This window comes from Hippoglossus stenolepis, chromosome 11, assembly GCF_022539355.2.
Source record: "Hippoglossus stenolepis isolate QCI-W04-F060 chromosome 11, HSTE1.2, whole genome shotgun sequence".
Taxonomy (NCBI): domain Eukaryota; kingdom Metazoa; phylum Chordata; class Actinopteri; order Pleuronectiformes; family Pleuronectidae; genus Hippoglossus; species Hippoglossus stenolepis.
The window spans coordinates 18,351,963-18,376,948 of NC_061493.1; the positions used below are offsets into that span (position 1 = coordinate 18,351,963).

The window sequence follows — 24,986 nt, forward strand, 5'->3', positions numbered from 1 at the left end:
TTTGTTTTTGGGAGGAACGGGTTTATTTCAAAAACTGTTATCTTCCATAGCTGCGACAGATGCAATGAATACAAATGATGCATAATAGCCACATTTTTAACATGCAAATAGTAAAAAATAGTCATCTTTTGATTACCATAAACAGAATATTAACAGAATTTTAAAATGCACCTTATCGTGTTTAAACAAATGACAAACGTGATGTGCGTACAATACAGTGTGGAGACTTTGTGAATAAATTACATCCTGTACATTTTCAGCTTAATGTACAAATAAAAGAAAATCACATATTTATCATGTGCCAAAGAAAACGTGTTCCTCGTACATTCATATTTAGCTCTCTGACCGCGTCGGGGCTCGTCACAGTTTTCAATGCACAGAAACAGAACAAACATACATCTGCAGTACGACAAAAAGGAGGGCATCTCATGGTTCATCTGATTGATCGCGTAATTGTATATTTATGCACAATACAGATCATAATATATTAAGCACACAATATACCGCATTGTCCTGATTTTCCAGATAGGCAATCTGTCTGAAGGGAAAATATTGATTGCTGTTTGAAGTTGATCTCGCTGCAGCAGTGTGGAGAATATTGATAACCGGCGTTTTGATGGAGTTCACATCGCGGAGTGTTGTGTTGTGTTGTAATGAAGCAAACAAGCAACAAACAGGGTTGTAAAACTCTTCCTTCTGCTGTCACTGCTCTCATTTCATTTCAAATACACCCTCTCGATAAAGAAGGTATTGCTGGTATCTGTTCCTCCAACTTCATGTATTGTAGGCTTCCTCTCTTCAGGCGTAAAAAAAAAAGAAGAGAGACAGCAGTGAAAATCCATCGTTATTGTCAGACTGTTGTTCATAGAAAACACATGTGGGTATGGGGGCTGTGTCTAGCGTTAAAATAGACGAATGGTCCTGATATCACCTGAGATAGCAAACTGAGGACAAACAGTTCATTATGTCATCCACTTAATAATCTATCATGTTCATTTCTGTTATCGGGCACTTGAGGACAGCAGGAAGGAAATGTCAGCGACACAAATAGTCTCATCACTGTGTGTACATGCGAAGAATATCGGCGGAGATTTAAATGTCTTTTGACGGAAAGTGCGGAGGAGACGGCGTCGTATCTCTGTGGCTGTTCAGACAGTCGTCAGTGATAACTGCAGAGAACCTGTCTCTCCTTACACTCCCAGATGGAGGGAATGACGAACAGGGTGAAGGATTAAACTGGAGGGGGATGAGCAGTGTTTTTCACTCTCTCGCTCTTGTTTAAAAGTGGAGACAAAAGCTGCAGAACTTTGAGTAGCGGTTGCTGTTGTCTTTAAGTAGGGCACTAAAAGATGTACTGAGAATATGTTTTGTCATACTTTGTTCAGGAAGTGAAGTGGTAGACAGTGAATTGTTTCCTTGTTAAGAAAAAAAGTACAATTAAATACTGACCTTACTCAGTTGTCAATATCTGATATGTGGTTCTCTATCTGCAACACAAAAACATTTGATTATCATATTATTATAGACATAAGTGGAATACAGTCATCCATTCTTTTTTCCAATTCTTCACCTCTACAAACTAAATGATATACAGTAATTTATTAGAATTTTTGAGGCAGCTAATAAAATATATTGATTGACATATTTGTCCACAATGATAAAGGACAGAAAAAGCTTTATGTAGCTTTAAGTTTTATGCAACTGATGCTTTTCATTGTGATAAGTATCTGCTCTAATAATCTAATTCGTACGGAGAACAGTCAGCTACAAATGTGCCATCTACCGACCAGCTATTTCAGGAAACTAAACAATAAAAGCTAAATCTTTACATTGACTGTACAGGATCAAAAAGAACTTCCTGAAATGTTTATTTCCCTATCACCTGAGATTATGACTTGTAGAATAAACACATACAGCGTCATGTGATTAATGGACGTGTGTCATACACAGACACACACAGTAACCCGACTGAACACATTATCCTTACAGGAGAACTCAGTTGCCACTCACTCCTTGTTGAGACTGGTAATGGCGTCTTGTCCTAATTACCATGTCGCTGGTGCCTTCATCTTCAAAGTCATCTTCACCACCGTCCGTCATCTCCCCCGCCTCCACCTCGGCTGTCCCATCCGCTTCCTCTCCACCAGAGTGGTCCAGCGCATCACCATGGAGACATTCACACATCTCCTCTTGTTTCCTCTGCATCTCTGGCAAAAGAGGCAAGCAAGAGGGACAAAGACGAGCAGTTAACACCAGAACATAATAGATTTATTGAAAGAAGCTTTTAATATTTTCTGAATCCCTTTGTCCTTTTTCCTCAAAGACCCTGTGTGTCTTTTCCCCACGTGCTGTTTATATGCAAACTCCCCCAGCAGACAGGTCCTCCCCTCCCCTCCCCTCTGTCATGTCTTACCAGCGTCACAGCGATGTTGCCGCTCAATCTTCTCCAGCCTTCCCAGCAGTGAGTCGATCTTGGTCTTGATCTGTGACAGCTCCCTTTTGATTGTTACGAGCTGGTCTGTCTTCACTGTCGGCAAACATGAATAATGTTAAAAAGCATAGTAAATGTGATGTTTGACAAGTAGACAGACACAGTTACAACAGCAAAGCCGCTGCACTGCGCCGCTCTGACATGTCTCAAAGAGCAAGTTCTTCAAAATCAGTGTGAAAAAGGGCGTGAGGATGAAAGTTTGTGCTATTTCACTGTGCTGCATTGTGACTGCTGATTATTATCTGTCAGAGTATGATCAATGCCAACTTTGGATAAATGGAAGAAAGATAATTTCATACAACCTGAATGGTCTTTTTGGAGTTTTGGCCAGGATTCTGCAGTAACAACACAGAACTCTGATCTTTAGTCTTGTGAAGGCAGCGCAATGTGTTACAAACACCTTCTGAAAATTTGGTAAAAAAGTTTGATATCTTCTCGACGCTCCACCATGTTCACCAGATGTGCTGGCGGCATACCATGGGTTTATCACAGGGCTTTTGCAGAAAATGATGTGATGAGAATGAACCAAAACAGAAAAGTTGCAGCTGTGAAACCTAAACAGTGAACAGAAACATGTCAAAACATTCTGGAGAGCCAAAGTGGTTTGGCTACAGTAACTGCCTTAATGGTTGGTGTGTTTACAACCCGGCAAGAGCTGAAACAATTATTCAATTAGTTGCCCCAGTTACAGATCTAATCAAATACTTTGGTGTCTAAATTTGTGTTATATTTAATAAAGATAATGGCCAAAACTACAAAAACGAACAAAAGTAGTAATAAACCAGAATGTTTCTGTCAACAGAACAAGAAAAAATTAATAGGACGAACAACAATGGACAAAGAGAACATACGTTTAGGGGCCGTGATGGAAGAGACGGCGTGGAGTGCTCGGGAGGAGGACGAGGAGGAGGAAGAAGAGGAGGAACAAGCTCTGACTGTAAAGGAGGATTTGGCTCTGCGCGTAGAGGGGACGAGTAGTCGTGAACGTTTGATGGGGATCACAGCCCGGGTCGGGGGCGCGACACGGCCGTGATACTCAAAGAGTCTGAAAACAGATGAAAAATAAAGTTGCAGCAATTTAAGAGAGGAAAAATGTTACACGTGTATTACAGCACAGAAATGCTTTAATCAAAGGGAGGGAGCTGGAACTCTGGATTCATTATGGGCAGTGAACACCAGTGTGTCACTGATACTCCTGCGGTGCCTTGATGTTGTTATTCTAGCAACAAGAAATCCTTACAAAGCTGAAAATGGACATGCCACAAAGGATGTCTGAACGATCGGGGAGCATATTGAACAATGCCAAGGCCATTCAATCAAATCCTGTTCCCTTTTGCCTACGACATTTTAAATTGCCAAAATATCAATAATGACTCAAAGCTGAAGGATTCGACTCTCAGGGATATTGCAAAGCCGAGGAAGTAAACAAACCCATGAAAATGTCAAATGGAAGATGCATTATTTTCCTTGCCGGTGCAAATGACCAGCCAGGGGACTATCTGACATTCAGTACTCGCCTATGCAGATAAAAGCATCATTAGTAAGCCCAATGGAGAGGAATAAAAACTCGTATGACATTCATTATGCCTGTGATAATGTAGTTACTTCGCCTCAGACAGAAATGGGGCCATTCTGCAGAAAACTCATCCTTATCTAAGTGGCTGTCTTGAAAACAGACGAGGGTGAAGGGCCAAAATCAAGACATGGAGATTAAAGAAAGGGAGTGAAAGCAAAAGTTAAAACAAAGTGTGAGTCTATAGCAGTGGATCTTTCTTACATACCTGCTGTAGAAATCGTCTCTGTAGTAGTCATAGTCAAACTCGTAGCCACTGTGAACATAAAAAAAAAAGAAAATGCATATCTTATTGCTCCAGTATTAAATGATTGTGCACATTTTGTGTGTAGCCAGGGAAGAAACTAAATCCTGCCGGCTCTTTAGAAGAGGCAGTTCAGCAGTTTAGGATTTCGTGCTGAGAGTCAAATGAGAAGATACAACTCTCGTGACTTTGCAGTAAACACGATTCCAGCAGCCAGTGAGAAAAACTGCGAACCAACATCTCTAAAGCTCACTAATTAACACCTAAATCTTGTTTGTTTAAAAAAAATTGTGCAAAAACAACTATTTGCCTCTTTATTTAAAGTGGTTTATGCTGGAATGTTTTTTATCAAGGTTAAATTAAGCTGATCGACGGCTGTGCCCTATACAACACAGAATAATATCAGTTGAATCACGTGGGCCGAAGCCTCTCCAGCAATGTAAAACAACAACACTACATTATTTTCAACACTTAGATTTTTGCAAGGACAAGAGATGGTCCAACACATTATCTCATTGTGAATAACACATACGTTTTTGTGCATATAACACATAAAGTGTTAACTGTAAATTAGGGAGATTTTCTTTCTATATAGATGTATAACTGTCTCCTTCTCCTTGCTGTAGGTTCATATTTAGTGTATAACCATGACATTGACATTGGTTGTATCAACAATCTCTATAAGCAAAAGAGCAATTTCCCAAAAGGTTAACTGTTCCTTTAAAAACTGAAATAAACTGCTGGTTTTTTATATCGTCGGCCTCGTCACACTTTGCAAACTGAATTTCCTGAGCTTCCAACAAAATGTCAGGAGTGAGTGAGTGTGTAATAACAACGGACGCAAGTGGCCCTGATAGCACAGGTAGGGAATTGGCTGTTTTCCTCCACAAGTACCTGCGGCCTGCCAGCGAGGATTATGAGCACATATTTTACAGACTGTAAGTACAGCAGCGAAAGTAGGTCAGCAAAGCAACAGCCAACAGATACAGAGAAGTAAGACGCGTTTCACACAAACCTGTAGAGCGACGAGAGAGGCCTCTTGGTGCCCAACTTAGGCCTGTATGGTTTTGGCTCTCCTGCCATGTTGATGTCTGGAAACAAGAGATGTTGATATTGAATGAAAGAGTTTGACCACAACAATGAATCCGTGAAAACATGACTCGTCATCTTAAATGGTTAAAACCAGAGTTCCAAAATTCTTTATAAATATTTGTCTTAAGCTGAAATGAATTGCTGCTTTTCTTTGAAAATTGATAATGTCGACCTCCTGGACTGTTGCTCGGATAAAAGAAGCGATTGAAAGACTCCTGAAGAGATATCCTTGAGTCTGCTAAAGCTTCATATTAGCTTTGGTCAAGCGTCACAATATATTTCTAAACAAAGAGGACTATGGATTTGTCCCCCACTTCTTAAATTGAAAGAGGATCAGACAGGGATCTCTCCATAGCCGATATAGACAGGAAACATTAGTTTAGCTTAGTCATTAAAATGTGAGAAAACAACTAGGTCATTATGAAATCATTGCATCAGACAACTCTAATAAAACAGGGTCAGCGATGGTGATTTCAATTACCCAGTCAGCTCTGAGCAAAATGTCTCCAACATCCAGCCTGACCTTTCAAAGCAATGGTGTCCGATGGTAATTCACTGTGATATCAAAGCGCTTTGACATGAATACAGTGGAATTCATCAAGATGGACAAAGGACGTGAAGTCAGTGTTTCTCAACCATCATCGCTGAACAGACAGACGAGTCGGTGCTGCTCTTTGATGACCTCACTTCATACGATAGGTTTTGTTGTGCAAGATTGAAAACTATTATGTATTTTGTTAAGATTTACTTAAGATCTGCATATGCAGCAAATACTATATATCCGTAGGTAAAATGTACAGTACTATTTTTTCACATAAACATAAAATCTTTTTTTTTTTTACAGAAAGTTTAGTATGACATAATTAAAATGGTAAAGGGAACAAAGACATATGTTCATGTATCTTGTACTCATATATCATTTCGCTCTGAACAATGTAACACATGTAAATCATCTAATAATTAATCAGTTTAAAGTAGGGGGAGCTGTATATTTTGTAAATGTTACATATTAAACCTATTTTACTTGTGCTACCTGAGTACTTTGGTAAAATCGTGATTGAGTCATCACACGTGTGGTAGAAGTTGGGTTGGTTCAATTAGTTTGAGATGGATAATAACCCTGAGATCTCAGACCAGACACATTGAGGTCAGCAGTGTGGGAACATTGTGATTTACCACCACCTGAGCTGGAAAGTAACATTCTGTGCAGTTTCTTGTTACAACTTGGCAAATCAGGGCCCCATGGGCCAGCCGGAACATATACAAACAATATTTTATTCCCCGTGCCATAGAGGCACTGAACAAAGGATGACATTCACTGTTCTGTAAGATTTGCTCTCTGGTTTTCTTTATTTATGCAACTTGCTGCTACCCGTCCATGGCAGTTTTGTATGTTGCAATAGTGTATTGTATATATCCTATATTTTGTAGGTTTTTAATCTATCTATCTATCTATCTATCTATCTATCTATCTATCTATCTATCTATCTATGAGAAGCTGGTTTTGTTCAATATCGTTTATGACAGGCATTTAGAATCAGCTAGTCATATAATCAAAAGTTAAATAATTGAATGAACTTTGAAGCCACTCTATGTAACAGCGTCCTCTGCAGCCACACGTGATAATTAATTCTGTTTGGCTCTCTGTCCGAGAAATGAATTGGTTGTGTCCCCTGACAGGAGCTCTAACTGTGTCGTCCCACTCACTAAACTGAAACGCAACTGGACGGTGGCTATTACCCATGATCCCTGAACTTTCCTGAACCAGAAGATCTGCTGCTGTAACAAATCCACCAAACTCTGAACTCTTAATATTCTAAAAGTTTCTTATTATATAGAATATTGGAGATAAACACTGGTTTTTAATTAGGTCTTTTTAACTGATCTGCAGTTCGGGATGACTCTTGAACTTGCTGGGCCTGATTATCCTAATTATAAGGATAATGGGCCTAATTATCAACTTTCACCTACACAAGGAGATCACACCGGCTAACCCAAGTTCCACAGAGCAAGAACAGAGGCGAAATCCTCCCTCTTCCAAATCAGTACCATCGGAATAAGCAGCTTTTTGAAGGTAAAAAAAAAGGTAGCATGGTCTTTCTTTGAATAAATCAACTTTTAATGAGTTCCTGTTGGTTGGATCTGTCTAAACACCTAAAGGCTACAATGTGATGAGACCGGCAGGTGAACTGAGGTCGAATGCACTGAATAATTTACAGAGACATCTTCAGTCCAATGTTTTCCTCCAAGAAATGAAAAACCAGCAGAGAGGCAGACATTTTAAAGAGAGTTTTAAAGCTCATGAGAAAACAGAGACAAAAAGGAAAGTAAATGTTAGGGCAGCAGTCTTACTCAGTAAAACAACAGAACTTGAACAAATTCATTCAAATGCATTAGTGGAATTCTATGACTCATCTGTACTTCCTGTCTTCTGGGTTTCTTTTGTGTATGTTTTGCGTTTGTGTATTTTCTTTTCACCTTCTGTAACTATTACATTATTGCAGCTACTTATTTGTTTCCTAAAAAACCAATAAATAAAATGCAAAATATTTATATATATATTACAGAATATAATCCTAGTAACATCATTGTTACAGGTTAAGATTAAAAGACTTAGATGTAAAGATGTACTTGTAAAAAAAAACTATTGAATAAATAATCAATAGATGATCGTACAAAAAAATATATATACATATATATACATATATATTAGGACAGCAATCCTTACTCAGTGTAACGACCGAAAATAATTCTTTGAATACATTAGTGGATTTCTGTGACTCATCTGTATGCAGCTCGTGGCTCCTCCCGTGACTGGCAGCAGCCTCTATACCTGCCAAGAGCCCTTGTGCGTTAAACCGGGCTGGTATCACTGCATTTAGTCTGTCGGCTTGTCGTCAGTGCTTTTTTGCTCAAACTCAGCTCAATCAGCCTTGAAAACATGGCTCAAGGTCAAACACAAAAACACAAACAAATATCAAACACCTCCCTCCCACTCACACACATGTAGACACTCGCTCGCGCTGACAAAAGCCGCACAGATCCCCGTTTGATGAATGAGTCCCCCCCCCTGGACGGCTTCAAAAAGTTGCACGGATAAAACATCAGCTTTTGCATCAACCGCCCTGGGGATCCAGTAAATGTCATGACAGGAGCTGGAGTTGAGGCAGTTGGCTGAACGTGTTGCAGAGGTTGATAATGAAGTCCCGAGCTGCCACGCTAATGTGCTGAGCTTGTGAATTTAAAATGTTTTAAAATATCTCACACTACAGTATGCATGTGTTTTTCTTCGATCCTGTTTTGACATGCGCTCCTCTCTTTGTCACACACACACACACACACACACACACACACACACACACACACACACACACACACACACACACACACACACACACACACACACACACTTACAACTCATTGGCTGAGTAACCTGTGGTGCTATGTTTGGAGCTGACACTGTCTCCCTTCCTCATCCTCTCCGTCCCCCCTCATTCCCCCTACTGGACTAATGGATTGGGGAGGCATTGGGAGCGTTCAGGTGCACTGGGACATCTGTATCATTATCATTATGCTCCAAGAAGATGTGAGGAACGGTTCCCAATATAAAGCCTGCTCTCCTTTGGTCCCCTGCTTGGGTCATTAAAGAGAGAGCAGAGAAATAAAAAGCACTCTGAAACGAGCATTGCCACTGCACAACCCCCCTCCCCCCCAACCCTGCACGACAGACACATACCGAGGCTCTTATTAATTACAGTCATTATAATAATCATATACACAAATGGCACGTATGCCTGAGTGTGTGCATGTGTGCTCGCAGACTGACTTGTTTATGCGTGCATCCATAAAAAAGTTGTGCCTGGAGATAGAGGAGATAGAAACTGTTGCTAAGCAATAGCCACTTAGGACTTGATTGATATTGTAAATTGTATGCGGCATCGCTCTGAGGGGTGATAAAAAGTAACTTTATGCCGAAGCCATTATGAGCAAGTCGGCTGCAGCACATTAACATCGAAACACACGTAGCGACAACATAAAAAGTCACATGTAAGCTCCTGAGCGCTGGTTAAAATTTTAGCCGCAGATGAAAGCTTTGCCATGACAGGGTGTATTTGAGCAAGGCACTTTACAAATGACCGCAGACGATGCAGACAAAAAGGTTCAAGTTTTTTTTGCCACTGCTCCAAGGAGTGAGTTTATGTGTGGGAATATGAAACCAGTGTGGGGCAATAAAGAGATAGTATCTAATGTGCAGTTCTGTGGAAATTATCCTACTGGTCGCAATTTACAGGCAAATTTAACAGTATGAATTAAATATTTACTGGTTCCTGATGAATATACAGGGGAACAAAACAAGATTATGTGGTACAAATTGGGTATTTTAGTGGAAAGGACAAATTAATCATACTTCATATTTCTAAATACTGGGCAACTTTAGGGTACAAAAAAAGGAAAGTGTTGCTTACTGTGTGATTGAATGAAAAAGATGAGCATGAATATATTACAGCGTGTATACTTGGGACTTACTGTGGTTTAATGGAGATACATGTGGAAGATTCACCTATTAACCCTCATTATTGTGGTATGAAGGAGAAAATACAATATAAAAGAGCAGTGCTCAGATTTTTGTGCCATTAGCTGCACACACTTATTAATATGTCTTCTACTTCATTATGACTTGGAGTAAGTCGAGATATGAGTCTACAGCTCATGTTTATCCAGCACTCACTGCAGCAGATAATACATGTACCTGCATTCTACTGTTGTATTCTGGGGAGCAAAACTTTGAAACAGCTTGACACCTCTGAAAACAGCTCATAAACCCAGCATCCTCCATGTTAATGGATGGGACATGAACCAAGCTAAAACAACTAAGGTACAGGTTATATAAATGTTTTTAGTTGTTGTTATTTCAGGTAACGTTGTGGTTATTTGATGTTATATAAAGGGGGTGAAACGTCATGATTGGCCTTTATATCCAGGATATTATGGCTTCATTTCCATATGGTGGTAGGAAGTGGAGATCCGTCGTCTATCTTTATATAAAGTCTATGGTTTGTCCTCACAAGAAAACCTTTTAATATCATTTAAAGATATTTAATCAGCTGTTATACAGATGGATTAGTGAAGTTTTGAGCAGTTAATATTACGGTTAGGTTTAGGAATTTTCCATTTCCATCTTATGCATAAATTTAACTTTCTGTTTACAAAGTGCCTTACACATAAAAAAAGACAACAAAAAGTTTTAGTAAATAATAACATATAAATCAAGAAAAAACGTTTTAGAGTAATATTAAATTGAGGCAAAAAAAGCAAACGACCACTTTGAGAAAACTCGATCCTGAGATGAGGTTTACAGAGATTTTATCTGCTGTATAATGATACCAGAGAAAGATTTTTTTTTATTCCTAATATGATAATAATAGCAGCCATTCCCACAAGCCCTAAGCAACAGCTCTAACACGCACTGTAACACCCCCTCACAGATTTTTTTTGCTTTTTCTTGCTCAGTCTGCAGTAGTTTTTAAATCTCTGGGGTCAAAAGAAGTGTTTTTACACCGTCTCCCCTCATCTATGTACGAGATGAAAGCATCAATCGCAGGTTATACAAGACCTCGTTTTGACAGAGCGCGTCTCCCGGCGAGGATGCGGCTGAGTTCAGTAACAGATTTATTCATCCAACACTGCAAGAATACAGTCATCACCACCTCAGGGCGCTTGTCTTCATTCATATTAATGAAGCTGTGCTAAATTACCTGCGAGTCTGTTGCTGTGTTACTGAATGTGTGTGTGTGTGTGTGTGTAGTTTCCATTTTAGTTGGATATAGACTCCTCAGCTCAGCCTGCCCTTGAGATCTAAGTCTCTGGGGGTGTGGACGAGTCGTGAGAGCTGACGCACGCACACAAACACGCACACACACACACACACACACACACACACACACACACACACACACACACACACACAGACAAATTGAATTGGTCCACTGGGATGAGCTTAGTTTGAAAAGGAGAAAGTGCCTAAATAACTTTACAGCCTCTTGTGCTGCTTCTATTTAGCCAGACAGCAGCTGAATGCCAGTACATGGCCTGTGGTAATTCCCATCGGTAACAATACATTGGAAAAGACTTTACATAGCAAATGGGCCTTTTAACCACGTCCTCCTTCATCTATGGCTCTTAGGCAACGTGTAATGGAAATAATTGGGAAATCTAAGTGGTTATCCATGTTTAAACTGGTGCTTTCTGCGCCTGTATGACTGAGGGGGTATATGTGAAGTTTTAAATTAGCTCCGGGAAAGAAATGAGACAATGGATTTCTTTTGGCAGACAAGCCGTCACCTCTGGCACATAACAAAGTCCAGCTCCGCCGCTGCATGCGTCCTGAGAGCAGGTGAACAGTATTTGATTAAGAGATCATCCGGGCCCCTGTGTGAATACAAATGTGCGACTCGGAGACATCCTGCACGATAGCGGTGGCAGATTCAATCTACGGCCTGTTCTCACACCCTGTAAATCTGACAGGGACGACTGGAATAATCTTCGATCTTGGCTCAAGGGCAAAGGCGGCTTCGTCCTTTTTTATTACAACTGAGTGACAGGTGTAGAAAGCAAATGTGTTTCTGGGTATTTACTTTTAAAGTATTATCTGACAAAATAAAAATCGATCAGGCTCAAGGAAATCACCTGATGTTAATCAATGATAAAAATAATTGTTGAGATCTCCAGAATCTATACTTCATATCGTCAAAAGTGAATTATAGATGTCTTTTTTTAGATTTTCCGTACAACACATCACTTCATTCGTACTAATGAGAATGTAAACAGATCATTTATATTTGAAATAATTTTTTTAAATAATATATTCTATCTGAATTTCAACAGCTCAAAATGGGACTAAAGATATTTCAAGTTAAGATCTCTCCGGTCCAAAATTAAATTCAGACATTTTTATATAAGTGAAGAAAATCAAATACATGCTGCGTGCTTAAAGCATTTACCATACACGCAGGGAGCAGATCCATTTGGCGAGCGTCCAGACATCCAGACTTCCAAACACGTCTATTTAAATGACTCTGTCAACCCTCTGTGAGCTGAATGCCCAGATCTACAGCATCTCCACTGATTCCATTCAGGACGAGCACCCCGAGGCGTTAACGGTTTTTGTTATGGGTGGGACTTGGATTAATTGCCTGACAGCCTGCCCTTCCTTAATTAATATCTTGTACTTTGCTCCTTCGCCCTCTTAAGGAAAATGGCTACTTGGCACAGTGTGGACGTGTTGGCAGCTCAACCACAAACCCCTGAGCTTTGAATAAAATCATTTTCATTAGACCTGCTGAGCTATAATCCATTAAGCAGAACGTGATGTGGGATTTCTATATTTTAGGGTTGGATGGAGTCAATTTATCTCACTGGGAATGTCGATCAAATCAAAAGAGCACATCACCAGCACAGAAGTTGAAATTTTGATGCTGCTGAGGTTCGTCCCAACGTTGGCTCGTGTTGATTTTTGCATTAAATCATAATGAGCGTATTGCTGTAGCCTGAGGTGAAGATAATTCAGTCTTTCATCTCTCCTGAGCTGTTAGCGCACGCTTCCGTCTTTTCTCTTATGATCTTAATCTTATGATCTAATGATGCAAGTTTGTGGCTTTTAACTGCAACGCTTTGAAGCGTTTTAGCCATAAGAGGCCGTCCATCACTTCCAACTAAACGCCCGCTTGTTAATCCAAGCAGGCAGCTGGAAAAAAAACAACCTCCAGCTGCCACCTGCTCAGAACTACTGGTACATTTGCCTCCTCGTTCATGAGCTGACTGTGGAAACACTGCGGAGGATACACAGTGAGGAACAACTGGAAACCATCGCAGACGCTGCACAACACACATCTGCACTGGGATAGACACAAGTGGCCACAGAGTATCTTATGTGTTGTCATTTAGTTATATAGAAAATACAGGAAAATGATTTTTGGGATATTTGATCAATTGGAAGAATCTGTGGTTCCAAACCTGAGGGTCATGACCCCAAGAGTTAAATTCAACCAGTTGTAAGAAGATTAAGAGGATCCCAAAGCAGAAAATACCACAAGCACAACGTGGTTTCTCCCACAAAAAAAACAAGAGATACAAGATTCTCAGATTTTTTTCTATTTGTTTTGTTGCTACTGGATGATTTTTCTGATGTTTCTGTGCTTTAAAGGACTAATCTCATTAAACAAGGTGAAAAAATCTTTCATGAGAAGTGGTAACAACTTGACAAAAGGGTGCAAATTTCAAAGGTGCTGTCATCACTTTTATAGCATCTCCAACAACACAAACTGTGATGCTGGAAAAATACTCTAAAGATGTTTATATGACTTTGAACACATTGTGCTGCAGAGATTTTTCATGACGCTGATAAAACAGACATCGCTGCTATTTCAAAAATAACCCCAGGAGCTGGATTTCCTTACGACTGTCATTGGACACTTGACTAAAACACCCGTCTCAATGTAACACACAGTGATAGTGATCATTATTTGCAGCCCCACTTTTGGGTATAAATATGGATGAAAAGATTTGAAATGCAGAACACATTCATTGTATAAACACCTGCCACCGATCATAAATCAGCACACATAGATGTTAATATATGAGATTTATTCATCCACAGAAGCAAAGCATGCAAAAAACTTTCCACCAGCCCTGTGCGTCACAGGTGAGTGCATACACACACACACACACACACACACACACACACACACACACACACACACACACACACACACACACACACACACACACACACACACACACACACACACACACACACACACACACACACACACACACACACACACACACCTGCAGCTGCCAACCATCCAGACACACAGTCCATTGCTCACAGGCTCCACTGCAGTGGTTTCTGAACAGACAACTTTTCTTGTCACAGAAGCAGCACACTAATTGTTACACTAAGTGCAGCCACAGAATAGATGACGCCCTTTAGGCAGCACTCTGCCGCCTGTGATCAAATCACAGAGAAAAATGAGCCTCTCACACATTTCCTGTGAAAACCCCCCAAAAACTGGCTGAAAAAGCATTTGCTTTGTCTGAATTCATAAATTATCACCACATTAGACACATTAATGAAGATCCTGTATGATTTATATGGCTGCAGCCAAAGATTAATTACCTTATTGATTAATCTACTGATCTAAATATGTCAGAAAACTGTGAAAAAAGCTTGTTATGATTCACCACCACCTAAAGTAGATAGAGAAAAAATTCTATAGTCCAAAACACAAAGATATTCAGTTTGCGGTCATATTCACACATGATGAAGAAAAAGCATTGAGTCTTCACATGTGAGCAGCAGAATATTTTTGGAATCCTTGCAAACTAAAAAGATTAATCGATTATCAAAGTAGTTGAGTCGTTTTTTAATCGACTAATCACTGCAGCATCCGTGATCTGATCACCTATGATCTATTTAAACTACAAAGCAGTAGTTAATTGTGCCTTTTAAGGTGAAATAAGGGTTATATATTTATTTCTTTGCAAGAAATGTCACATTTAGCCAGTATGCATACGATGCATACGATGCAGACGGCACAGACTTTAGACACATGACAGAAAAGCGCCATCGCTATGTGTTTTAACACTTAACAACAAGTTCCTCTGAGCAGCTACTGTCATTCTTAGCTCGATAAAGAAGTTAAAATCAGCTGAAATGAAATCTCACTCACACTAAACCAAGTGAAGCTCCTGCATCAATCAACTTCTAATCATCCTCTCAAACACCCCAGAAAAATGAATCAACTCATCTGTCTGCCTCGTCACATACTCACATCTGTGGTTGCGACGCCTGCCTTTGTACATGGTCATGTTGAGCAGGAGGAGGCTGTTGGAAGAGATGCTGAGCTGAGATCCACTTTTCTCCTCTATGTGTTTTATTCTCTGACAGACTGATGCTGCTGCTCCAGCTGCAGACTCTCAGCCTCAGACCATACCATCTGTCAAACTGGTTCAGGGGGAAACCTCTCCTCCAACACTCCACTCAGCCCCAACAGCAGGAGCACAAATTCAACCACAACATCCCCGTCTTTTTCCCCGTGTGTCGACACGGATTAGACGAGGGGAAATGACATGATTACGATTTTTTTATGGGAGGAAAGAGGAAAAATGGCTCCCCAAAAGGTCCCCCTGTCTCCCCTTACATGCTGACGTCAAGTATTTCATTTTAAAGTGTCGTCCAGGGAGTCAGAAGATGAATGACAAAGAAAATACAAAAAGTTGACTTCCCTGTATATAACAAATACAAACGTGTGTGTATATATAGAGAGAGATTACAAAAGGTAACCAGCATTTTAGTATGCCTGTTAATACACAAATTATTTTCTAGGTTAATTATTTAGTCAATTAAATATTAGCAAATATATAGTGAAAATGCCTATTAAGTTCCCACATCCCAATGTTACTTTGTTGAAAACATTTTTTTGACTGATAATAAAAACAGCCACTAGGAGGCGATAGAGATGTTTTAACTTCTATGAAGGGTGGCTGATGGTGAGAGTGTTGTTAGTAAACATCAACCTATACAAACATGAAACAGACTAACATTAGTATTTATTCTGACATTAACTTTACTTTTAGCTCAGTTTTACTCGCCCCCAACTCTTGAGGAAAACATCTGGCTCCACTATCTTCTGCAGCTGAAGTCTCTGAACTGTGTCAGGTGCTGAAACTGACTCAATGAGAGATGTGAGAATGAACCAAATACATAAAGCTGTGGGCTAGACAACCAACACAAAGAGACTGACATGAGCTGAGTCATGAATCCCTGTCGCTGAAACCAAATTTTAAAAAAAACAATGAGGAATGAATGAATGGATCAATTAGTCAAATTCAGAACATGCATATTGATTTTCTCAAAAACATTCTAGCAGCTACAGGGTATTTCAATACAAACAGAGTCAGGTTGAATACACATATACACATATGCATATTCATTTAAACATTTTGTCTTTGCACATTTTTGATTTGTGGTTGTTTTATTCATGTGTGAATTCACTTATTTAAACCTTGTGTTTACATCTATTGAACATCTTTTTTTTTAAGTATGTAAAATATTTGTTTTCACTGTCTCTGTTAAACTGTTTAAAGAGAAATGCTTTAACGAGGGAATTTAGATAAATAAACACATAAAAAGAAGGGATTTCTGGTGCATGGAGCATAATAAGCATTTGCTGATAAAATATAATTAAAATGAGAAATGCTCAGAATAAAAAAAGAAGGGGGCAGAGGTAAATTCAGTGCAGTAGATTATTTGAAAATCAAGAAAAAAGTCACACAATTAACCACTATTCAACAAACAGCAAATTAACAAGAGGGTCTCATTTGATATTCAAGCTTCATATCAGAAAATACAACCGGTTCTCTGTTCAGTTTAAACCTGCAGAAAAATCCAGTTCGACCTCACCAGTCAAACAACAGAGATTCATCCACTGCAGGAGCGATTCAGCTTCCTACTGCCACCATTCATCTCTGCTTTTTAAATTTCATTTAAAGTGGATGGGCTGTGGACTTCAGAGACAGATTGAAAGAGCAGGGCGCCCGGGCAGAAGCAGCCTTCTGAATTCCCAGCTGTTGCAGCATTTGGACTCTGTTATAGATGAAGCCTTGTAATTGTAATATCTAATTACACTGACACGGGGCTTTGCAGCTGTCTCATGCGCAGCGTGACATCTTAATACTTCCCCAGCTTCTTTGTTCTCGGTAAGAAAAGACAGGAAAAGTGGAAGCTCATGAAAGATAGAGGATTCGCAGCTTCAAGGCCAGTCACTGAAAATTAAACATCAATGTCCTCAACCATTGTCTCCTTTTGACACGTTTGGATAAATATCAAAAAGACATTTCTAATTGTTTCATGTGGAAAACTGTGCAACACAAAAACTAAAGTGTCATCTATGTGCTTGTGATTTTCGGTTTTATTCAGGAAGATTATTCCAGGTTAATTCTATTATTGATTTGACTCAAAAACAAAAAAACAATCTATCAGAAGTCAAAGAATCGTGGGATAAAATGACAAAAGTAATATGGTGGTTTAATATTCTGCACAGAGCATCCCTGCAGGAGTTTGACGACTGAGGACACAAATGACTCAGACATGCTGAGGGACAGTATGTCCCAGATATGACGTCACTCTCTCTCAGCACCATCTAGTGGTCAAGCACGTGGAAAATTCATGAGTAGGCAAAAACCCCTGTTTATGTTTCAGTTATAGTTTATATATTTAATCATCACATCTTAAAAATAGCTTTTTAATCGACCATATTGATGTAATGTCTTCATTGTAATTTCCTGTTGTTTGAATCTTGTGAAGCACTTTGTTAGATAATATAAGATAAGATATAGATAGATAGATAGATAGATAGATAGATAGATAGATAGATAGATAGATAGATAGATAGATAGATAGATAGATAGATACTTTAAGGCATCCAGTACTACACAAAACTACGAAATTGCTTTGTTTGGTGATTTATAGATTTCAGTTTTCACAACTAGACCTGAAAAAAATAAAAAATAAATTAAACACTGTTACATGAAATAAAGAAACAGTCCCAAACTCAAACAAAGTGTCTGAACATTTTTCAAAACTTACCACTAATTTTCTTAGTATTTATGACAGCGTATATCGGCTTTATACCACGAATAAAGACCTAATTAAAACCAGTGATTTAATATAATGTTCTGCAGTAAGTATTTCAGCCACAGGGAGGCGCTCAAAGACCAAACCGGAGAGCAGTCACACGTGAAAACTCCAACACACAATAAACTGACACGAGGCAAAGCACATCAAACTAAACACTGATTTAAAGAATGAACCTTAAATCATCAATATGTCCGGATTTTAAATCAGCACGTATGAGGGGAAATGCTGAACTGGTGAAACTGGGATTCAACCTTCTCCTTTGCTCTTCATCACCAGCAGACGTCTTCATCAGGGTCTAAATAGCTGCCGTCTCAGGCCAAACACCAGTGTGATTGAAAGTCTCTGTTGTTTGTATGAACTAAATAAATAAAGTGAGTAAAGCGAGTGAAGCCTCAGTATCTCACATCAATTAAACCTATTCACGTGTGGGACGCTCCAGCAGCCCGCCGTGTGCTCGGGTACATCACAGGTTCGAATCCGACCTCGTGACCCCTCCTGTCGCCTGTCTTACCTCTGCACAATCGTCCCTCACGTCACTCCTCCCTGTGTGTAATTTAATAAAGCAGGAATGCGTTGAAGAAAATATCAAGAATTCACATCTCGTGCCGACCGCTCGCACCTCTGGCGATACAGATCCCAGAGTTTAATCAAATATGAGGTTCATGTTTAAAAGATAAGACTTCAGGGGTTAAATTTCACAGTGGCAGCTGAATAAAAGCAGAAGAGATCATTTCCAAAGCAGAGACGTTACCGTGGGCGCCTGTAGGTTTACCTCTGACACTTCAGGTGCATTGTTAATGTCCTGAATTCATTGTGTTTTCTTGTGGGTTTACAGGAACATCATGAGGACAGTGGCGATGCATTATCACACTGTGTGCTAAGGAATATCCCACATCGGCTGAGGCATTGGAGTCGTGGTCTGCATGATTTTTAGCTTTCGCTGCGTTTGTTGTTCAGCTGAGATCTCCTCAGCTCGACGCCATTAATAGAAGCTTCCTGTCTCTCGGGAAAAACCGCAGTGTAGCTGGTGTGTGTCTGAGGTAATGTAACTGTGTTGTGGTTTGTCAGTGCACATAACAATGAGAGGAGCAGTAAGTGGAAGCAATGATGTAGACGGGACACGTGAACATGTGCTGACGACAGAGTGAACACAGGGGGAATATTTCTGTGCTGTGGCAGCATGAAACTGCAGATTTTTAGCCTCCGTCCCGTGTTTGTGAACAAGATATCTCCAGAACGTCCCAGGGGAATTTCTTCAAATTTGGTACAAACTTTCCGTTGGGCTGAAGAATGAACTGATTACATTTTGGTGGTTAAAGGTCCTTACAGTGACCTTATGAACTCAGCAGCTCTGAGGGAATTTGGTAAAAACATTCACTTTGATTCAAAGATTAGGGAATTAGTATTTGGAGGTCAAAGGTCAAGGTCACAGTGACCGCTTAAAACTCCCTTTTACCTTGCAAACATGTTATCTTGAGACCAAGAGTTAATTTACACTCACAGATTACTTATTAGCCTGCAGCTAGTTAACTTAGCATAAAGGAGTTGTGTGCTGCAGCTAGTCGGATAATTTGCAAAGAAATGTCCAGTCTTTATGTCTAATTAATGTAATTACATCCTCCACATATCCACATAGAACAGACTAAGATTTAGTCCCTAACTCCTCTCTAAGCAAATTTATTTCAAAAGATTTCAAACTATTCCTCTAAGTCATGGGTTTATTTGAATAGTCTGGGCCACTGCCACCACTGCTACTGATGATATTGCACTAATTCAAGTAAATACAATAGATGGAAACAAGGCAGAAATCATTGTAACTCTGTTAGCTTCCGTGAAATAAGAGTAATAGTAACTTAAAGAGCAGGAGAATGATGTGACTGAAACTTCATCAAATCGTAGGTCAAAAGAGAAACATGGTACCAGGGGGTCAGTTGGTAAAAACATTCAGTTTTGTCCTAATTTGACAGTTAGTTTTCATTTTTCTCTTCTAAATATGTTGGTTTTTGTTTGGGGTTCATTAAAAACTTGTCCAGCATCCTGCACAGCATGGGTGCAATAATGTTGCTCCTAATCCAAAACTACCAACTCCCAACACCTGTTAGCTCAGGGCCAGTCACTTGAGTTAATCTAGTTTCACTTCAGATTTAGAGTATCTGTCCTAATTTTCTACAATAAGGAAATTATAGCTCTCAAGTGAAATAATGATGAATCAAATCACTGTGAACTGAAGTCGTCCCCACAGTTTTAGCACTGCCACATTTAATTTCAGCGCCGAAATGCATGAAACTGGCCAAATGCAGGGTGGAATTTCAGATTTGACCCTGCAGCGCTCTTATTCATATTTAATGAGAGAGCAGGGCCCGGGGAGGACTTTTATTTTCTACGGAGGGGGCTGTGAACTAATCAATAAGTAATATAAGGAAGATTTACAGGGATCCATTGAATGCCCACGAGGACTGAGCTGTGAACGTTTCCTCCGTGATGCAGCTTGTCTGTCGTCCCAGTTTCTCCTCGTCTTCTCACTCTTATCTTTACGCCTGCGCTCGCCTCGTGTCCTCGCCGCAGCCTCGCCGTGTTTAACTCCTAAAACTGGGTTCCCTATCTTAGCATCTGCACAACGGCTGCACCGCTCCATCTCAGGATTATTCTAAGGTTTTACTGATCAAATTTAAGATTGCCGGCAAGATCTGTTGCATAACTTTTGACCATAAACAGTGGGAGCAGATGGTAACTTCAGGTTTTTATCAATTAAGAGTTAGAGTTCAGCCATTTACTTGAAATAAGGTGTTTTAAAGCCTCTTGCTGACGGTTTCTCTATCAAATTTACAATCCTGAAGCTCGTATTTTATAGAATTACTTTTATTATAAGTATTGATCCCTGTATTATGCCTCTTGGTTTGCTTTTATATGTATTTCTTATTTTGTTTTATTGCTTTCGCAGTAAACTGATGCGTTTTTATGCAGTGCTTTTCTGTTTTATAATGAGGTTTTGAAAAATACTGCAGATAAAGGATTGTAATGATCATATTACACTTTTCATTTATCTACACATGCAGTCTGTGTAAATTATTTATTATTTATAGGTTTTCAGTAAAACAGTTACTCTCACCATTTTTCAATTACTGTCAGTGATGGACATTGATGCTCTGTGTTGTTGCTGTGGAATGAAACATCAGGCTTAGGTTAAGGATGGAGGTCTGTTGCAGTAGCTAACAAAATATTTTATGGGCACATTTTTATAATGCTATTAGTGATATATTTTTTGCAAGGGTGGAAGAAATATAAATAAATATAACTTCTTCTTGTTCGACCCTTTTACCCTGAAAGTTCAGTGTAGTTTCCAGTTTTTTATCTCCTATGCATTTGAACTGTTATTGGTGATGTAACCATACACAAATCATTACATGTTGCCCATATGATTAACATTACCTAGTGATTGTCCGCCGATGACCCTGGCGTTCTCCCCGGCCACGGCCACCCTGGCGTTCCTCTCGCTGGCGTACTGGACGAAGGCGTAGCCCTTGTGCACCGAGCAGCCAAAAATCTTCCCGTACTTGGCGAAGATGGCCTCGATGTCGCCCTTGGTCACCACAGCTGTGTTGAGGTTGCCGATGAAGACGCGGGAGTTGAGGGAGCGTGCGTCATTCTTGTTGGTCACGTTGCTGGTCTGGGTCTTCCCAGTCATCCTAGTCCTCGTGCAGCACTGCCTGCTGGGACACACAGTCGGACACTGCTCAGAAAGCTGGAAAGGTTAGAGGTCACACGCAGAAAACCAAAGAGTGACGTAAACTCTGAAAGCAGTTGTTCCACATCAGAGGTTAAATCATTTGAGCAGTTTTGTAGGTGCTGTACTGTCGTATATGTTTTTGTAATTCATTTCTAAAAGTAAAACTAATTCTAAAACTGGTCATCAGCAGCTTATTTTACATTTAGGAAGAAAAAGAGGACTCATACAGAAACATTGATTGTTTTTGCTGCACCAGGAGACTTGGAATGCAAATCATAGGTTGTTAAATTGTGTTGCTGTTGCACGTGTATTACACTGACGCCTGTTTGTGTCTCAGATGCAAATCCTTGATTAGAATGTTATAAAGTCATGTTCGGTGGGAGCCTTGTATTCACATTGCATTACCTACAGGAGACGTGGACGCTGTTTGCTCCCCACCGCTGCAGATAATTACAGGTTTTATATGAGATGAGAATATTATCATAACACTGTTTTCTCCAAATCCACTGGAGGCTCAAAACAAATACAAACGTACAAGATATTCACTCATTGATGGATCAAGGAAACAAAACACTGAAAAGTTTCATTTTGATCATTCAGAGCCACGACTAGCGGTGCTCCTGATGAATCAAAAGTAAGAAGATGTCCATCACAGTTTCCCAAAGCAAAATCTTACAAGCAATATTTTATTCACTGATTCATTTTTTTATCATTTTCTTGAATGATCCGTTAATTCTTTAGTTTATGAAACATCAGATAACATTGAAACTTGTAAAATTTAACTTGTACAATGATACAACACAGAGAAAACTAATGTCACTCCATCTCTTAAATTCAGCTTTAAAATGGCTCGTGATAGATCATTTAAATAGTTGCCAGTCATTTTCTGTGGATTGACTAAGAAGCTCTATTGTTCAAATTACAGGTTTTGACCAACCTATAATCCAATATTAAGAAATCCATTTGACTTCTATGAAGGACTGAGAAATAGAGTTAAAATCGACATTTTTACGTTTTTGGCATTTATGCTTAAAATTGTCTCAAATGATTATCAAATTAGTCGTCTCAACTAATTGATTCAATAATCTGCTAATAGTTTCCGCTGCAGTATATCTCAACACTTGTAGTGTTCCCCTCTCTCTGTGTGGACCCTCACTGGGATCCTTTGTGTTCTGCAGGAGCGGAGAGGGACTATGATATGACAGCTGGGATATGACAGCTGTGATTCAGACGTGTGAATTTGACAGATCTCACTGTATATATATATATAAGCTGTGGTTCCCACGTTTGAAAATAGCACAAGTCACAAGGTACTTGCAGTTTCACCTTTTTTTTTTCCATGTGCAGTAAACTGGCTCCAACATCTTCTAGGTCATATTTTGTGTAATGCACAAGTTTGAAGTTACTTGTATTCAACTTGAGGATTTCCAGGTTTGGATTTATCTGGTGACCTTTTGGAGGAGAATGACCCTTTGGATTTAAAGTAGAATAAACTGCCTATAGCTGCAGTTAAAGGAGTTAATATAAATTGCTGCTTACATGTTAATGCACCACGATCAATAATATGATAAAGCAGGATATATTTTTCTGCAGATAAAGCATCTGAGTTCCAGCAGGACCTTGAAAGCAGGACTTCAACTTGTAATGGAGTACTGTACCTAAAGTACTCACTCATAAGTACTCAGTCGTGCACCAGTGACAGCTTCATTACTTTCAAACAGAAACCGGGTCAACACAAAGAAAGAAAGGAGGATTTGAGTGGACACTTCAAACAGATTTGCCTGCAGACATAAGTCAGACAGATAATCTCAAATGAGCCCTGAAGCGATTTCTCTCTAAACATCACCAGTCCTTCACGAGCTTTGTACGCCCCCTGCAGCCTGCACTGTTTGCTCCCATAATGCCACAGGCCTCTGGGGCGGATCAGAAGGCGTCCTCACAGTAATTCAGAGGAATTTGACACATCCACTCCAAGATGAAGCAGGAAACCTGTCGGGTTGTTTCTGCCTGGAATTTGGTGATGTTTTTTTTGTTCATTCATTTGTTCAACCAAATGTTCTTTGTATAGCCCAAATTCACAAATCATTGTCTGAAAGGGCTGAACAAGGTTCATTCTCTGTTCTTAACCCTCAACAAGAGTCAGGAAAAACTACCAGAAAACCCCTATTAACATATATTAAAAATGTAGAAACCTCAGAGAGAGTCACATGTGAGGGATCCCCCTCCCAGGACTGACAGAAGTGCAATAGATGCTGCATGTAACTGAACTCATCGACAAAATAACAGTATTTACAACATTGATTAGAAGAAACAGTTTGTAATGAGGCGATTTAGCCCGGTTTCCTGCCGACACCGGACAGAGAGAAGAAACTGATGAGGCTGCAAGAGCACAACAACATGAAAACTCTGTGAAGGAGTCTCACAGTGGAAGTTTGTTCCTAAAACACATTCTTTTCAAGTACAAATCTGAAGAGCTTGTACTCCTGTGTGAATAATTTATATTTTCTGTGAGTGTTTTGTGGCTCCAGTCCAAATGTACAGACCTAACATGTATAGGTGCTTTTCTAAAAATATGTCTCTGCACGTTCCCAGGTGGAAGCGGAGGAGGAGCAGGTATATGCACAATGATAAATCCCTTTCACGTCCTCTCTCTCTCACACACATACTCATGCACTAACACACACATACCAGGACTCTCTGCAGTCAATCTCCTCGGGGCACACTTCACGTCACCATTCCCCCATCCTACCTCTACTTTACCTCCATCCTTTACCTCCACCCACACATAAAGCATTCTAAATCTCCTCTGCTCCGAATTACAAGAAAAAGGGAGAAAACTCTCCTTTTGAATGTCAAAGAATGAAAGAGAATTCAACACTGCTGCGAGCCCCATAATGTGGCAAAGACGTCATTGAGCTTTTTCAGGAGATGATTAACTTAATTATCAGCAGAGCGGGGGGGAGAAAAAAAAAGCCACCAGTCAATCCAATCAAATCAAAACCAATTCAGTGCGTCTCTGTGCATCTCAGCGGCCTCGCAGCTCCGTCATCTGATCCAACCCAGCGACTGACGGATGTGAAGTGCACTGAGTGGCCTCTTTAAGGCAAATGCACAGAGGTGAGGTCATCGGATGGTTGATTTAGAAAGCGAGAGCGAATT

The 24,986-nt window shown here is 39.8% G+C and overlaps 1 protein-coding gene across 9 annotated transcripts in view; it reads right to left on the reverse strand.

Annotated features, from left to right (window-relative positions):
* Nucleotides 1-24,986, reverse strand: part of ralyl (RALY RNA binding protein like) — a 35,056-nt gene continuing 10,070 nt past the window's right edge. For 2 of the 9 annotated variants that reach the window (XM_035169333.1, XM_035169334.1), the window contains 9 exons: nt 21,530-21,807; nt 5,324-5,399; nt 4,273-4,320; nt 3,343-3,536; nt 2,794-2,826; nt 2,414-2,527; nt 2,011-2,207; nt 1,450-1,487; nt 1-796 (listed from right to left, as the gene is read on the reverse strand). In XM_035169333.1, coding sequence (XP_035025224.1) covers nt 1,455-1,487; nt 2,011-2,207; nt 2,414-2,527; nt 2,794-2,826; nt 3,343-3,536; nt 4,273-4,320; nt 5,324-5,399; nt 21,530-21,785 — 951 coding nt within the window. In that variant the 5' untranslated portion in view covers nt 21,786-21,807 and the 3' untranslated portion in view covers nt 1-796; nt 1,450-1,454. Of the gene's footprint in view, nt 797-1,449; nt 1,488-1,987; nt 2,208-2,413; nt 2,528-2,793; nt 2,827-3,342; nt 3,537-4,272; nt 4,321-5,323; nt 5,400-15,233; nt 15,474-21,529; nt 21,811-24,986 lie in introns of those variants that run through there. The other 7 variants (XM_035169335.1, XM_035169336.1, XM_047341887.1 and 4 more) reach the window with 6 other exon arrangements.